Source organism: Triplophysa rosa, linkage group LG21, assembly GCF_024868665.1.
Source record: "Triplophysa rosa linkage group LG21, Trosa_1v2, whole genome shotgun sequence".
Lineage (NCBI taxonomy): Eukaryota > Metazoa > Chordata > Actinopteri > Cypriniformes > Nemacheilidae > Triplophysa > Triplophysa rosa.
The window spans coordinates 2,881,669-2,896,917 of NC_079910.1; the positions used below are offsets into that span (position 1 = coordinate 2,881,669).

At 40.3% G+C, this 15,249-nt stretch overlaps 1 protein-coding gene across 2 annotated transcripts; it reads left to right on the forward strand.

The window, feature by feature from the left end:
* On the forward strand, window positions 1-10,361 carry znf217 (zinc finger protein 217). Of its 2 annotated transcripts, XM_057320075.1 has the most exons (6): window positions 2-238; window positions 3,214-4,863; window positions 6,015-6,137; window positions 6,420-7,736; window positions 8,690-8,810; window positions 8,898-10,361. In XM_057320075.1, exons 2-5 carry the CDS (start codon window positions 3,549-3,551, stop codon window positions 8,797-8,799), a joined length of 2,865 nt encoding a protein of 954 aa, XP_057176058.1. In that variant the 5' UTR covers window positions 2-238; window positions 3,214-3,548; the 3' UTR covers window positions 8,800-8,810; window positions 8,898-10,361. The 2 variants fall into 2 exon arrangements, with proteins under 2 accessions (XP_057176059.1, XP_057176058.1); XM_057320076.1 differs by having other exon boundaries at window positions 1-238; window positions 8,690-10,361.
* The last annotated feature ends 4,888 nt before the right edge of the window (window positions 10,362-15,249 follow it).

The window sequence follows — 15,249 nt, forward strand, 5'->3', positions numbered from 1 at the left end:
CGATCGCGTGCCTCGCGGGAGCGCGCCTCTCTCTCTAAACGCAACAGCTGCACAGTGAGTGATTTGCAAACATTGAAAGCAAGGCATTTCGTCCGGCTAACAATTGGCTAACTCAGCTAATCTGATTTCCAGAAAGAAAGAAAACCAGCTACCATCCAACATCCCATATAAACGCTATTAGTTACCATAGCGATTGCTAGCGCAGAATAAAAGTACCTGACGGAGTCTAAACATAATGGTAGGTATGGAGGGTGAGTTCCTTATTTTCTATATCACTCATCGCTAGCGTGTCGTTAGCCAAATTTCTGTTATCACCACGAGCACAGGTTGATCTAAACTCACCAAAGTGAACAAACCGAGTCAAGCGGCATACTTCGATACTCTATTACATGAAACAAAATAGAAGAGGATGATAAAGTTGGTGTCTGTTTTTGTAATGCAGGAACTGCATTAAGACCTTTTGATGTTCCTCCTTAACTCGAGAAGGGAAAGAATAGTAATCAGCCCGACAGTAGTTGTCGCCACCCCCCAGAAAACAAACTTGGAGAGATCCACTCTATTGTGTTGAAGCAATAATAGTTGTTTATGGTAGTTAGTGTTTTTATGCAGCCACGTCCATACATATAGTTACAAATAATTAACTTTTGTATAAGACTTTTCTTGTCAACAGGGCAAAGAAGCTTGTGATGTTTTTATATGGCTTTAAGATGATGACTTATTATTCTTCGTTTGATTGCATATTTTGTCGTGGTACCTCAATCAACAAACTTGGATGGTTATAAGAAGTCGCTGTACTTGTCCATATAGTGCGCGAGGTATTGTTCTTGTGTTGTAAAACCTGCCCATGTAAATTAACATGAGCAGTTAGAAAGGGAGGGTGTCGTATCGCATTCCAGAAAAAGAAAGAAACGCATGCAGGTAAGTTATATTGTTGAGGTATGTAGCGAAATAACGAGCAGTCTGTGGAGCTGCTCATCGAGTTAGATCTGATCACGTGTCAGGAAATTACGGCTGCATTAAAGACACGCTTTCACACAGATCACGGTATTAACTATACAGCCATTATCTCATTTACAACGTTTAACGGTCACGTTATGTGCTTTTCAAAAACGGATACTTTTGAAATGGTTACGTTGTGACGTCAATAACCGTCATGTTCATCGCAAGCCAACATACTGCTTGACGTAACGTTACATCCACCAGAGAAATATATACATTTTGGCGAATATTTAACGTCATAACACCCGTGTAATTTATATTATTATATTACTGTAACGGTTAATCGGCAAAGGCTGTTTTTCAGGATGCTTTCAGCTAATTATTATTCACAGCTTGTTTTTTTCCATCTCATTTTAAGAGGCATGTCACAAACTTGTGATCGGTGCAACTGACACCCCTTGTTTATAATAACTTTTTGGATAGATTCAGATGGTTTTGAGGGCCATTCTTGTGAACGGGTTGCACGGCAGAGACCAAACAAAAGCCCAAGTCAAACACCAGCTGGCCTCTAGCAGTTCTTTAGCATGTCAACTAACCCTGTTTGTGCTCCATTATAATGACATAAGTCGAGGTGGAGTTATTGTTCTTGAATTATTTTGGGTAAATACGGATAGTTTTTTTGGTACTTTGTCCCAGGGCTGTCTATGTTTGTACACAATACTTCATTTATTACTGTTGGCTAAAAGTGAATAACGGTTAGAAATGACACGGCCTGTATGTATGTGAAAGAAACCGTGTTGTTTCTTTGTTTCTTTATTGGCTTGTTATCAGAGTATGTTAGCAGAATAAGATGGTTTCTTTTTTACCCACAATTCATCACTGATTGTTTCCTTTTCGCTATCTTTTTTGAACCGTGGTTATTCTATAGATAGCTGAAGTGCTGATGTGTCTTTTTCAACCTCTGTTTCTTTTAAACGCTTGGCGTTAGAAAAGCGTCTTTCTGTTTTTTAGAGGGTTTCCTTGAAAGTACTTTATGTTCTCAGAATTCTGAGATATTTTTACTCTAAATGCTGACGTTAGTTATTACTCCATTGCGAAAGTGATCGATACAGAGAATATTGCTTTGTATTTGAAGTTTTTGAGGATAGTTTGCTGGTGTTCTGAACTTTTTAGTTGAGTATATCAATGTTGAATATTGTATTTGTATGGATATCTTAAGGAAGAGATAAACACGGTTTCTCTTATCTGTTGGCATTTTTTCAGCATTGAAGGTAGGTTGGCAGAACAATGGTGGGACTTCACATTGCGTGAGCTTTCACAGATATTGTGACGGACAGCACTGTAGATAGTTCGAAAACGTCAACTTCCTGTTGCCTTTGAGTGTAATGCATCGGAAGAAAAGCACTTCAAGTCAGTTTTGTAGCAGTCTGAATTGGGATTTCTCTTATTGTGTGCATTCACAAATACAGAACGCACGTGTGGCTAGTTAGGACTGCTCTGAAATAACTTATCTGTTTTTATCAGCATGAATTTGTATTACATCAGGCCTGGTAAAGAGTCAATCCCACTAGAGTTGACTTTTCTCAAGGGCATGATCATTATAGACTAACACGGTGTCCTTAACAAGCCTGTCGCTGCTGGTTCACTCCCAATTCAGAATTCACATGCTTTGGGTGAAGCCCACAACCTTTGGCTGGCAGCCCAGATATTTAACCGCAAGGTTGTTACTACCTTAACTTGGTTTAAGTTGCCTTAAACAGTTACATTTAGACTAACACAATTCAATTTTATTTACTTCTATACATTGATGTTTCTATTGTCAGTCGTTTGTCTTTTTCCAGGGTTGGCATTTGCATTGCATTTTTATTATAGAATAGAATAGATTCAACTATCTGATAGATCGTACCATCTTGTTCGTGTTACCAAAAATGATAGATCCAAATATGGATATGACTTGTATGCGAATAGAATATCTCTATTGTCAGTGCACAACTGTATCTTTGCTCTTTGAAAACTAGAAGTGTAGTGTGCTTCATTGGTTTTTGGTTTGGGGTGCGTGGGAAGAGTCTGCTAAACATTACACTTGAGGTCTAGGTCGTCGCTAATCTTGTTTGTTTGTTTGTTTGTTTGAATAATCCATGTGTCAGACAGCTCAAGTAACAGCACACAAGAGAAGAGCACTTGTTGTTCATTTAATCATTTGTATTTCAAAATCTCGATCTGATTGCATTCCTCTTTGGCCACACCTGACTTCGTCTCTTCCTTCCATTTCAGGTTTTGCCTGTCAGGACGATTCCTCCGCGTGAATCACAAGACAACAACTGATCGAGTTTATGCCCCAGCACCTGGCAGCCCAGCAACAAACTGCTTCTTTGTGCAGAATGGATCATAGGGGTTTACTGAAGCTCAATGCCGACATACTTATCTAAAGAACCATTTGGTTTCCATGGAAGACCTGAGAGTATTGAGTACTTTCTTTGACGTGTCCTCCATCAGTATTTCAGATGAGTGACTTTGTCATACGCCGTGTATTGTTTCTTTAAAGCTTTCTGCGACTGAAGCGAAATTGAAAGAATATATATATCAATTAAATTCCAAGCACTGCTGACATGCCTACCCACCCATTGATCCCATATGTGGAAAGTCCTGATGGACTAGCCCATGATATCCTCAGCCACAGCAGCGCCAGTATGCCTGGCACTGGATCAAGCATGACGCCCCACGCCAGCTTAGCCGACAAACCGGACACGCAAGCTGCTGGTAGTCTACCTCTAGACTGCATGTTTTGTGAGGAGACTTTTACGCACCAGGAAGACCTCGGCCCGCACCTTCTCTCCCAGCATCCCACCACGTTTCATGCTCCTGCCGTTCTGCGCGTGGAAGCGGAGTTCTTGACTCCCAGCGACAGGGCGCGTTCCAAGGCCTGCCCAGTCGTGGAGAAGAACGATGAGATTGGTTGCGTTGTGTGCTGTCAGGTCATCGCAGATGCTGCCGAGTTGGAAACGCACATGAGAAAACACAAGGACTCCTTCACGTATTGCTGTGGGCTCTGCGGACGCCGTTTCAAAGAACCCTGGTTCCTGAAGAACCACATGAGAACCCACGGAGGAAAGGCGGGTTCTAAAAACAAAAACCAGGACTTGGAAAGCCCAGTAACCGTTAATGACGTCATCCAAGATCAGCCACCATCACCTGTGGTCACGCCTTACAAAATGTGCATGGTTTGCGGCTTCTTTTTCCTCAACAAAGAAGTTCTGGCGGAGCACAGTAAAGTTCACAATCGTGAACCGGAGGCTGAGGAGAACATCTCTGCTGAGAGTCAGCCTCCTGAGGAGGCGTCTGTATCTCAGGAGGCTTTTTTGCAGACCTTACAGTTGCATCCGTCTAGAGAGGAATCCGAGCGGAACCACCCGTCCGGACGCTGGATCTCACATCTCGATCCGTTCAACACCTACCAGGCTTGGCAGTTGGCCACTAGAGGAAAGATAGCGGCCGGTCCGAACGTAGCCAAGGAGCTCAACGCGGACTCCAACTCTGACAACGAGGACTCTGGTTCTGACAAAGAAGAACTGGGGGCCATCTGGGCATCAGGCGGTGGAGATAAACCTATGAGACGAGGCCAGAGAAGTGAACTCAAGCCTACAGCCGAGACCCCGTCCCCAACACCAGAGCAAAAGGGTCTGATGGGTAAAGGCAAGCCAACTAACTGCGAGGAGTGTGGTAAGATCTTCAGGACGTACCATCAGTTGGTTCTTCACTCTAGAATCCATAAGAAGGAGAGGGGGGGAGCCGAAAGTCCCACCACACCTGTAGACGGAAGGGCTCAGAGCGTGGGCTCCTGTAGCAGTTCATCTCTTGATAGAGCTGAGGAATATTCAGAGGACGGTTCGGAAGAAGGATTGCAGGTCGACGCCTTTAATCCAGGTATTATTGGCAGAATGAGTTTTTCTTATGGTTCATTGCACTGTGAAAACAACATGTCGTCAACAGTTTGGTGTTCATAAAAGAATCCAAATCTGCTAATAATGGAACAATAGTTCCAAAATTTAGCATTTTCTATTATTTACACAGGATCACTATCTTCATGGGTTTAAAAAAGGTTTTGTTATAAGGGATAACTTTGATAAAATATTGTTTGATTTTCCAGTAAAAAATCATACATTTTATGTGATTTGTTACCCCTTACATTAGAATTGGTTGGTTTTATTGTGGCAGTCCAAACACAAGAAAAGGCTATTTTTGTCTCATTGGTGATGTTCAGTTACACTTTCAGAAAGACATTTAAAAGCTTGTGTAGATGGCAGAGCAGTGTTTCTCAACCAGGGGCTCTCAAAAATGTCCAAGAGGTCCTCAAGATTATAATTATTTAAATAATGTTAAGGATTTAAAATGAGATTTAAAAAAAGCACATGCATAAAAACCCTAAAAGTGTCTGGTTATTTGTTAAAACAGATATACATCTTTCTAGTAATGCCAAGCTCTACAATATTTTATTGGCTTGTGGGGGTCAAAAGTCAAAAATTTTGATCCACCTCAGCAGATGTTAGAGCCCCCTCTGCTGGTTAGTGAAAACATGACTTTTTATTTAATTTTTTTTTAACTTATTGGGTTTTAGGAAACAAAAGAAGAACATTTCAAAGCTAGTCATTTATCATTTCTACATTTGAAGAGTTTAGTTCCAAAGTGAGAACTCCTTTTTCAATTTTTTTTCAAAAATCATTTTTTTATGTTATCATGTTTTTGTGTTAGTTAGCTGTATTTTTTTAGTTACGGTTTAAATCAAAACAAACTAACTGCAGTTTGATTGATATTAAATGGAATGCACAATAAAAAAAACATGATTTTTGAAAAAGACGGAGTGATCTCATTTTGGAACCAAACTCTTCATTTATTTGCGTATACATTTACCAAATAAGTTAAATACTAAGTGGTTTTATTTTTCACATTTGTTGTGGCTTATTGTGTGTTTTAAATGCAATTAATTTTCTATTAAAAAAGACCATATTGTATCTTTTAAGCAGTAAATGGGCTCATGCTTTGTTTAAATGCTGACCGTGCGTCTTATTTGCCTGCAGATAAAAATGAAGATGTGTCAGGGAAGATGAAGCTGAAAATTCTTGCGCCGAGAAAATGCAACTACTGTGGCAAGACTTTCCGCTCAAACTATTACCTCAATATTCATCTCAGGACACACACTGGTATGTAAAACACTTTTTGGGGGGATAATTAATTATTAATTCATTCATTTCCATTTTGCTTGTTTACGTACTTGTTTACAATGCATCTTTCAAGGGTAATAGTACTTTTTAACTAATATAGTTTTTTTTTTGTATCATTTATTTGAATGTTGATCTCTCTCTCTCTCTCTCTCTCTCTCTCTCTCTCTCTCTCTCTCTCTCTCTCTCTCTCTCTCTCTCTCTCTCTCTCTCTCTCTCTCTCTCTCTCTCTCTCTCTCTCTCTCTGTGTGTGTGTGTGAACAGGTGAAAAACCATATAAATGTGAATACTGTGATTATGCTGCAGCACAGAAGACCTCTTTGAGGTATCATCTGGACAGACGTCACAAGGACAAGCCCTTCACCGAGATCCCAAACATTCCTGCGGCATCTGCTAAAAATATCAAGGCTGTCGAATCGCCCACAAACGTAGATAACAAACCAGCCTTAAAACCAGTCAAACAGTGGCTAGCCCCTAAACCTCTCGCTGCTAGTGTTAAACTTAAACTGGCCGTAAGCCAGTCGGCTGTTACCAGCCCAAGTCCAGCTTTTCAAGTCAAACAAGAGTTTACAACATCTCCTGCCACAGCTCCGTATACCCCCTCAAATGAGGCCATCCAAAAAAGCCCCTTACCTGAAAACCTAAAGATGGAGACCTCCGAGAGCCCGCTGAATCTGTCCCTCAAAGCGTCTCTCTCTGTATCTGCTACCTCAGTACCCAGAGATCTGTTACTAACAAACAAATGTACCTCCTGCTCGTATGAGACTCTCTACCCTGAGGTTCTCCTCATGCATAAAAAACTCATCCACAAGTTGGAAATGAGGAAGAATGGATACAGACCTCAAAAACTTAAACGGTACACCGGCTGTCCTCCGGCTCTCGAGGGCAAAGACGTCACTCCTTTGCCCCACATCAACAAGAAGCATCCACGCCGGACCAAGTCTCCACCTCGCCCACCTGAAAAGTTCACGGAGAAGGCTTCCGGACATCCTCAAACGCCGAAGATCTCTCCCGCAAAAGAGCGCTGGAGAGATCAGCAGAGAATCAGGGAGTCGTACCCACCTACCGTCTCGTCGTCCAGGGTCTCCGAACACGCGGTGGAACCCAACAGGAAATTAAAGGCAGCGAAGGTCTTAGACAGAGACGTCTCCAAGCAGAGACCTGGCGTAGATTACGAGACGGCCGGTCAGAGGGCGAGCGTGGGCAAGAACGGAAGAGTGTGGCCCACCGACCCGGCTAAACTTTGCCTGTCGGACCGTTTCCGAAACTTGACGCCAGTGGACGCCGGCGAGCCCTCCAGCAAGAGGTACAAAGCGTTTGAGCCATCTCGTGCCGTGTCGGGGCGGCTCGTAGAGGAATTCAACAGACTCGTGCCTTCTGGCAGAAATGTGAAAACGTCGCTTCAGTTTAACTCGCCCCTAGCTCCTGCTAAAGTCATTCCCACGCCTGCTAGCAACAGCGTGCAGCCCGACTGGAACGTCATCAACCTGCTCCGCACCTACACGCCCAACAGCCTGGCCTCACTGTACCACCCCACCGCCGCAGGGTCATGTCATACTGTCATGACTTCACCTGTCACCGGTAAGTGTTTACAGAACCATAATCGTATCATCAAGTCATCATTTACTCACCCTCGTGTCATTCCAAACCTGTATGACTTTCTTTCTTCAGGTTTACAACCACATGAGAGTGAATACATTGACAACTTTTTTATTTTGGGGTGAACGGTGCATTTTAAGCTCGAGTTAACCCTAAAATAAAACTTCTGTCTGGAAGAATGTTTGTAACCGAACATTTCTGGGGCAAGATATTCTAAATATCTTATTTTGTGTTCAACAGAAAAAAAGAAATGTTTACAGATTTGATCCAACATGAGGATGAGCAAATGATGACAGAATTTTGTTTTTGGGTGAACTGTTCCTTTAAGGAGTCTTGTACACTGTTTTTGGGTAATGGCATTGATGCATGAAGTTCACAAAGGACATTTACTTGATATTTCACCTAAAAGAAAAAAGATGGAAATTGTATTTTAGTTAAAGCTGCAATTCATAATTATATTTGGGTAACAATAAACAAAAATCTGTTGTTGAGCGAGAACAATAAAACAAATCTGTGTTTAAGGAAATCAGTAAACTTAAACTTGGATGTAATAATGAATTATAAGTTTAGTTGTCAGGTCTGATTTCAATGAAAATGTCAGTTGGCCGTCATTTGACCTCAACACACGTAATGAAAAGTACCTAAAGTAATCTGCAATTTTATATTTCAATCCAAGATTGTGATCGAGATCTTTATGTGGGTTGAAGTCAAATGAGGTGAAACTGACATTTCCTGCAAAATCAAACCTGACAACCCGATTTATTTCTGATATGGTGACAGTTTGAAAAATTATTTTTATGAACTTGCTCTTTTTAAAAAAAAAAACATTTTTATCCAAAGAACTTGGGAATGTATAATATTCATCTTATCGCTTTGAAGAAGTGTATGCTTTTAGACTGTATGCTTTCATATCTCAACACTCTTCCTCTCTTTAGGGAGCAGATCGGTGATCTTCCCTCATTACTCCCCAAGCATGAATCAGAGGAGAATCCAGACCAGTCCTATGAGTAATGACCGCTGTGGACCTTCAGAGAAGAGCTTGTAGGACCATCCACGGTAAACATCTACAGACGCGGCTCTCATTCCCAAGGCCACGCGTTGCCATCATCACCTCAAATAATGTGACCCGTCTCTTCTCCACAGCTTTGAAGAGGGATTTCATGTTGACGGTTCATACACCAACGGGTGGATGTACTGCGGGCGGCAGGCGGGCTCTTCTTCGGCCTTGATGGGAAAGCCAGAACTCGGACTGCAGCCTCGAACAGTGTTGTTTCCATTTCATTTGCGTTCCATTACGGCAGTGGTGCACTTAAAACGCACTCGCTCCTGTTTACCGTGCGCGCCGGCTGACCTGCGAATCCGTTTGGGGTCAGCGGTTCATAATTGCCTAAATACTAACGAAGCCTAACTAAACCGAGCAAGTGCCTCCATGTACTTTGATTCAAAGCCGAAACGCCTGTATTAACCGGACGCCACTGACCAAATAAACAAGAGGGCAGTGTTGTGTGTTTGCTCCTCTAATTATGTGCTATTGTTTATACTGTTAATGTTTAACGTCTTTTTTACACCCTACAGGTCAACTTTATGCTATGCAGATAACGGGAACCTTTGTATTTCCGATGTTGGAAATCTTTTCATTTGTGCAAATTTAGCTGCTGTGTTGCAACGGCGACGTGTTGTGTACGGTTGTGCAGGTACATTAAATATAAAGAAATGCAGGGACTGCGTGGTACCTTTTTCACTGTGACTAAGACATTCGATGGAATCCTCAGGATGGATGTACGACTGTGATATCGCTCTGCCACAGCCGAGCAGTTCGGCCCAAAAGTGTTTTGAGCATTTTCCGCTGTTTGTGTTGCTTTTTTGTATTTTTTTGGTTCTTGTGCCATGTGTTTTCACCCAATAATCAAGGATTTGTATTTATTTTCAGTGTGTTGCTTTATTAGATGCTCATTGCGTGTGTGTTTGTGAGGTTCTGTCCCAGAGCCCGTGTGATGCTGGCCGGGCACGTCGTGGTTTTTCTGTTACTTAATACTAACCTCCTCGAGAGACGTGCGGCCACAGTCTAGTTAACTTATTTTGTAATATTTAAAACAATAATATGGTTCGGTTTGCGAGTGTTAAAGCAGTTGGTCTGAGCAACTTGATGTCAAGAGCTGATGTATTATGCTGCTGTATCAACTTCCTTCTCGTTCTGGCTATCTCTGTAATTTGACCTCGTGAAACTTTTTTAACACTGAACTGGGTTCGCGCAAGTAGTTTAGTTGAAAATGGAGTGACAGCCCATGTGTACATATTTGTTTGTAGTAAGATCATTTTTTCTCTAGGGTGTCTTTTTGTATTTTAATTATTTTTTTCTTTTGCACTTTCACTAACAGTTTTTCTCTGTCGTTCGTTTCGCGTGGTTAGGTCGTGTCTTTCACAAGCATGCAAAATGAAGCTTGAGATGCCTCTTCCCTCTTCTCTTGTTCATGTTTCATATACAGTGCTGTTATTTTGGCCTCTTAACAGAATGTTTCCTTTGGAAATCCAAATTTGTGATGATGTATTTCAGGGCCGTGGGCCTTTCCAGTGGCAAAATAAAGCAGTTGTGTAAATTGTAATAAATGCGAAATTGTGTCTGATTTTATTTTCATTAGATGTCATTTGATGGTGTGCCAAGGGCAGGTAAATATTTCATTTTCATGCTGGTGGAGGTTGTTGAGCAGTTTAGTAAAGTTTTAAAGTGATGGTTTGATGTAAGCAAACTTTAAAGTCTGTAGCAGTAAATCTCAACTACTTTGACTTGAAGGTTGTCCGCCACAATATTTGAAGGCCCAGCACACCCAATAAAACATTCCAAAGCTTGGCAATACCTTCCCAGAAATAAAAAAGGTATAAAACAACCCAACCGTAAGCAAATAGATATTGTTAGTCATTTTGTCTTGTTTTAATAATTAAAAGTAGCAATGCGGAGATTTTAGTGGCATCTAGTGGTGAGGTTACGAATCGCAACCAACGGCGTTCTCCCCCTACCTTTAAAAGCACTATGGTGTCTTAAACAGAACTTAAGATGTAGCCACGTTTTCGCCTGTTTGCCGAAGGAGATAACAACGAAATAGGAGATAACCTTAACTAAACGCACTTTGTAGAGCTCTCTGTATTTCGGCCTACTGTAGGGCCTAAACGACATGGCGAATTCAATGCAAGGGGACCCGTGGTGTATGTAGAAAAAAAGCTCATTCGATTGTTACCTCACACCTTTTTTTTTCAATAATTTTGAAAAAATGCATTAGCTAACTATCAAGAAACAATACAGTTATTAATCTTTGTTATGTAATGCCAATTCAATATAGTTCATGTTAATTCATGCATGAACTAATGTTAACGGATACAACTTTTAATTTGTAAAATGCTTTAGTAAAGGATGAAATTAAGATGAACTAAAATAAAAAAAATGCTGTAGAAGTGTTGTTCATTAACTAATGCATTGATGTTAACAAATGCGACTTTATTGTAAAGCGTTACCAATTTATAAATATTTACATTTTGAATATATCTCATTACAGTTACACTACCGGTCAAACCTAATAATCTAATCCGGTAACACTTTACAATAAGGTGCTATTAGTTAACATTAGTAAATGCATTAGCTAACATTAGCTAACAATGAACAATTTCGTTTTTCAGCATTTATTAATCCTTGTTAATGTTAGTTCATGTCAATACAGCTATTCATGTTAGTTCATGGTGCATTAACTAATGTTAACAGTGACAACGTTTGATTTTAATAATGTATTTATAAATGCTGAAATTAACATGTAGTAATATTAATAAATGCTGTAGAAGTATTGTTAGTTGTTAGTTCATGTTAGCTAATGCATTAAATAATTGTTAACAAATAGCACCTTATTGTAAAGTGTTACCTCTAATCCTAATAAATTATAATCTAATATTTGTTTTATATAAATGTTTTTGAAATGGATGACGTTGACTAAATAATGAAATAAGAGCAGCCAATAAGAGCTCAGAATAGATACATGTTTGAAAACTTTTCACCAGTAGTGTGTAGGGATGTAACGATTCACTCACGATGCGATGCGATTCACGATTCTGATCTCACGATGCGATTTATTCACGATTTACTCACGATTTATTTTTAAAAAATGAGTTGAAACAAATTAGAAATGAACAACTTCCCTTGCATTATTTCTTAAATGCTTCACGTTTCTTTGCATAATAAAATAATGTTTTATTTCAAATAAAAGTAAACTGCGATTTTATAACAAATTAATAATAGAAAAAGTCTCTTTAATATAAACAAACTAATACTGTCTGTGCTTATCTTGGATTTTTTTGCATTTAAGAAATATCAGCATCCACGTTTAGGTTTGCAGTGAACATGGCGGCCCCTGCTGTTCAAAAAATGTATTGCGATTCAGTTCAAGCCTCAACCGAATTGAATCGTCACTCATTATAACCGATTTTCAACCGGCTCACGGTGAATCGTTACATCCCTAGTAGTGTGGTTTATAGATGATTTGCATTGACTTCTAGATCCCTAACAGTTTTTTTTAAGAGTTTAAGGTCTTTGATGGACCAAGAAGTAAATGCAACTTCAGCGTCTGCACACTAGAGGGCAGAATCTTCAAACATATGAACTACTTCTGTACTGTAGTCTAAACCCATGCCCTTCACTCAATGATCTCACGTCACACAGTGAGTCATTGCGTTTTGTAGAGATGAAATAATCACTTCACATTTCGCTGTAAAATACGATGCATCACAGAGGGTTTTAAGAGCATTTTCACGGCCATGCCCTGGTAATCTTCAACTCTGTTTGCAAAGTGAATCTGTGGACGGTGTGTTAAACCTTCCATCACAAGTCTATCAGCAAATGACAAAGGACAATATCCAGCACATTAAGCAGTCCTTCAATCTCTCTCTCCCCCTCCTTTCTTTTTTTGCTATAGCGCATCTGCTTACTGTCTGCTCCCCAGGGCCGGCGCTGTGTAATCTATTGCATTAGCTCACATTAGCGCATATCGCCCATGGGCCTCAATAATCACAAACGCAAAATGAGCATTTCACTTAGTATCACACTCAAATGTCCCTCAAAGAGAAGCAGCTGGATGGGACAGGGAAGGAAACGCAAGCTCAGCCCGCGACACACTTCCTGTTTAGTCTAATCCCTTAAATCCAATGTGATTCTCTAGTACAGTTTTATGCCTCTTGAGTCCCGCTGAAGGGTTTAATGTCAGGATTGTAGCTGTAGTGAATAGAGAACTGCTTGGTGCTGTTTATTTGATGCACACTTTGTAGATGTTTGGATGATCAAAGGAGCAATGTGGAGATTTTGGCGGCATCTAGTGGTGAGGTTGCGAACGCAACCGCTGGCTCACTCCACCCCTCCCTCGCGAAGAACAAAATATGTTGTCAAGTTTTCACATCTTTGCCACGGGGGAGATAACATGTTTAGTTCATCCATTTAGGGCTAGACGGCGAATTCCGTGTAAGGTCGAAATAGCTCATTCTAAGGTCATAAAAACATGATGGTTTATTATGGAAGGTCTTTATACACCTCTGAAGACATTTGTGTATATTATATTGCATTTCTGTCAATGGATTTTCCTAAATATTACACACAGGACCTTTAAGTGTTTGAAGTCTGGAAGGTTCTTGCGCATCGTGTGTTGAGTTTCAAAGGGATAGTTCACCCAAAAGTGAAAATCCTTTCATCATTTCATCAATTGATTTACAGTTCATTGACGGTTTACTTTATTTCTGTATGTGTGTGTTTACCGGGAATCGAACCCATGACTGCTAACAATAGATTTATGCAACGAGTCGAGTCTTCATCACATATGTTGATGAAACAATTCTAAAAACTAACATAGTTTGTTTCTCATTTACACGTTCAAATGTTCTCATAGCTGCATTTTGTAAATGCATGCAATGCGGAGCAAGCGTTACAGCGGCTGCCTTCACCCCTGCTGTTACAGCACAATAGTTAATTCCTGTTTTCGTCCTGCCTTGTTTTCTGTGAAGGTGTGGGCCGTTCTGTGCCTGGGGTCACACCCTGCAGAAGAGAGCTTTATTTCCACTGGGTTCTGCTTTATTCACCGCAGGAGGTGTTGCTTTTGCTGACATCGGGATCTGGCACGCACGGGGCCCCACGCGATGCTGTGTGCAGCAGGTAATGCGCTGAAGAACAATGCTAAGATGTTAATTAGAATTATGTGCAACATGGGGCCGCCGTGGCGCAGTGCGCAGTTACCCCGAGTGTTTGTGAGACCATTTGTGGCCGAAGCTACGCAGGCAATATTCCCTGTAGACACGGCTACTAAGGCGACTGTATACATATTTTATTAGAGCCGTTTCCCCTCTGTCAGGCAAATTATTTGTTCGTCGTAAAATTGTTTGACTGTCTGATTTAGTATTGCCGTGTAAGATCGATACGTTGGATTCATTAATCATAAAAAAAGTAGTGCGTGCGGTTTAGTGTGTATTTTAAAATATGGCTTTTTTGCTTTAAATTATTTACCAGGAAAGGAAAAAGTTTATGCTCACACAAACACACAGTGTCATTTATTTTGTCTTCATTGTGTGTTTGTATTATTGTAATATTTAATGTAAGATTATTCCAGACTGATCTCACAGAAATTTGTAACTATTTTACGAGTCGGCTAATTTGTATGAATTTGTACGATGCGAGTCGTACGATTTTTAGCAAAAAGCATTTAAGTTCCACCTCTACACCTGATGTCACAAGTGCGAAAGCAAATCGTACTGAAATGTACGAATGGGATCGTACGAAATCGTACATAGTTACTACCTAGTAATACAGTCTCATTTATTGTGTCTTTATTGTTTGTTTGTAATGTTTTGTAATGTTGTAATATTTGATGTTCGGTTGTTCCAGACTGATATCACGGAAATTCGTAACTATTTTATTAGGCGGCTGTGATGATGCGAGTCGTACAAAAACATACGATTATTAGCAAAAAGCATTTAAGTTCCACCTCTACACCTGATGTCACAAGTGCGAAAGCAAATCGTACTGAAATGTACGAATGGGATCGTACGAAATCGTACATAGTTACTACCTAGTAATACAGTCTCATTTATTGTGTCTTCATTGTTTGTTTGTAATGTTTTGTAATGTTGTAATATTTGATGTTCGGTTGTTCGGTCCAGACTGATATCACGGAAATTCGTAACTATTTTATTAGGCGGCTGTGATGATGCGAGTCGTACAAAAACATGTCAAGAGTATGAAAGCAGATCGAACTAAAACGTACGAATGAGATCGTACGAAATCATACGAACTAGCCACCTCGTAAAATTGCGCAAATACAGTGTCATGTATTGTGTCGTCATTGTTTGTTTGTAATGTTTTTGTGAAGTTGTAATATTTGATGTTCGTTGTTTCAGACTAATCTCAGGGAAATTCGTAACTATTTTATGAAGCGGCTGTGATGATGCGAGTCGTACAAAAACATGTCAAGAGTGTGAA

Excerpts from the sequence above, each read along its gene's own strand:
- znf217 (XM_057320076.1), top strand. The coding sequence starts at position 3,549 with ATGCCTACCCACCCATTGATCCCATATGTGGAAAGTCCTGATGGACTA. Across the intron at positions 6,138-6,419 it reads TCATCTCAGGACACACACTG|GTGAAAAACCATATAAATGT; the intron begins GTATGTAAAACA and ends GTGTGTGAACAG. Across the intron at positions 7,737-8,689 it reads CATGACTTCACCTGTCACCG|GGAGCAGATCGGTGATCTTC; the intron begins GTAAGTGTTTAC and ends TCCTCTCTTTAG.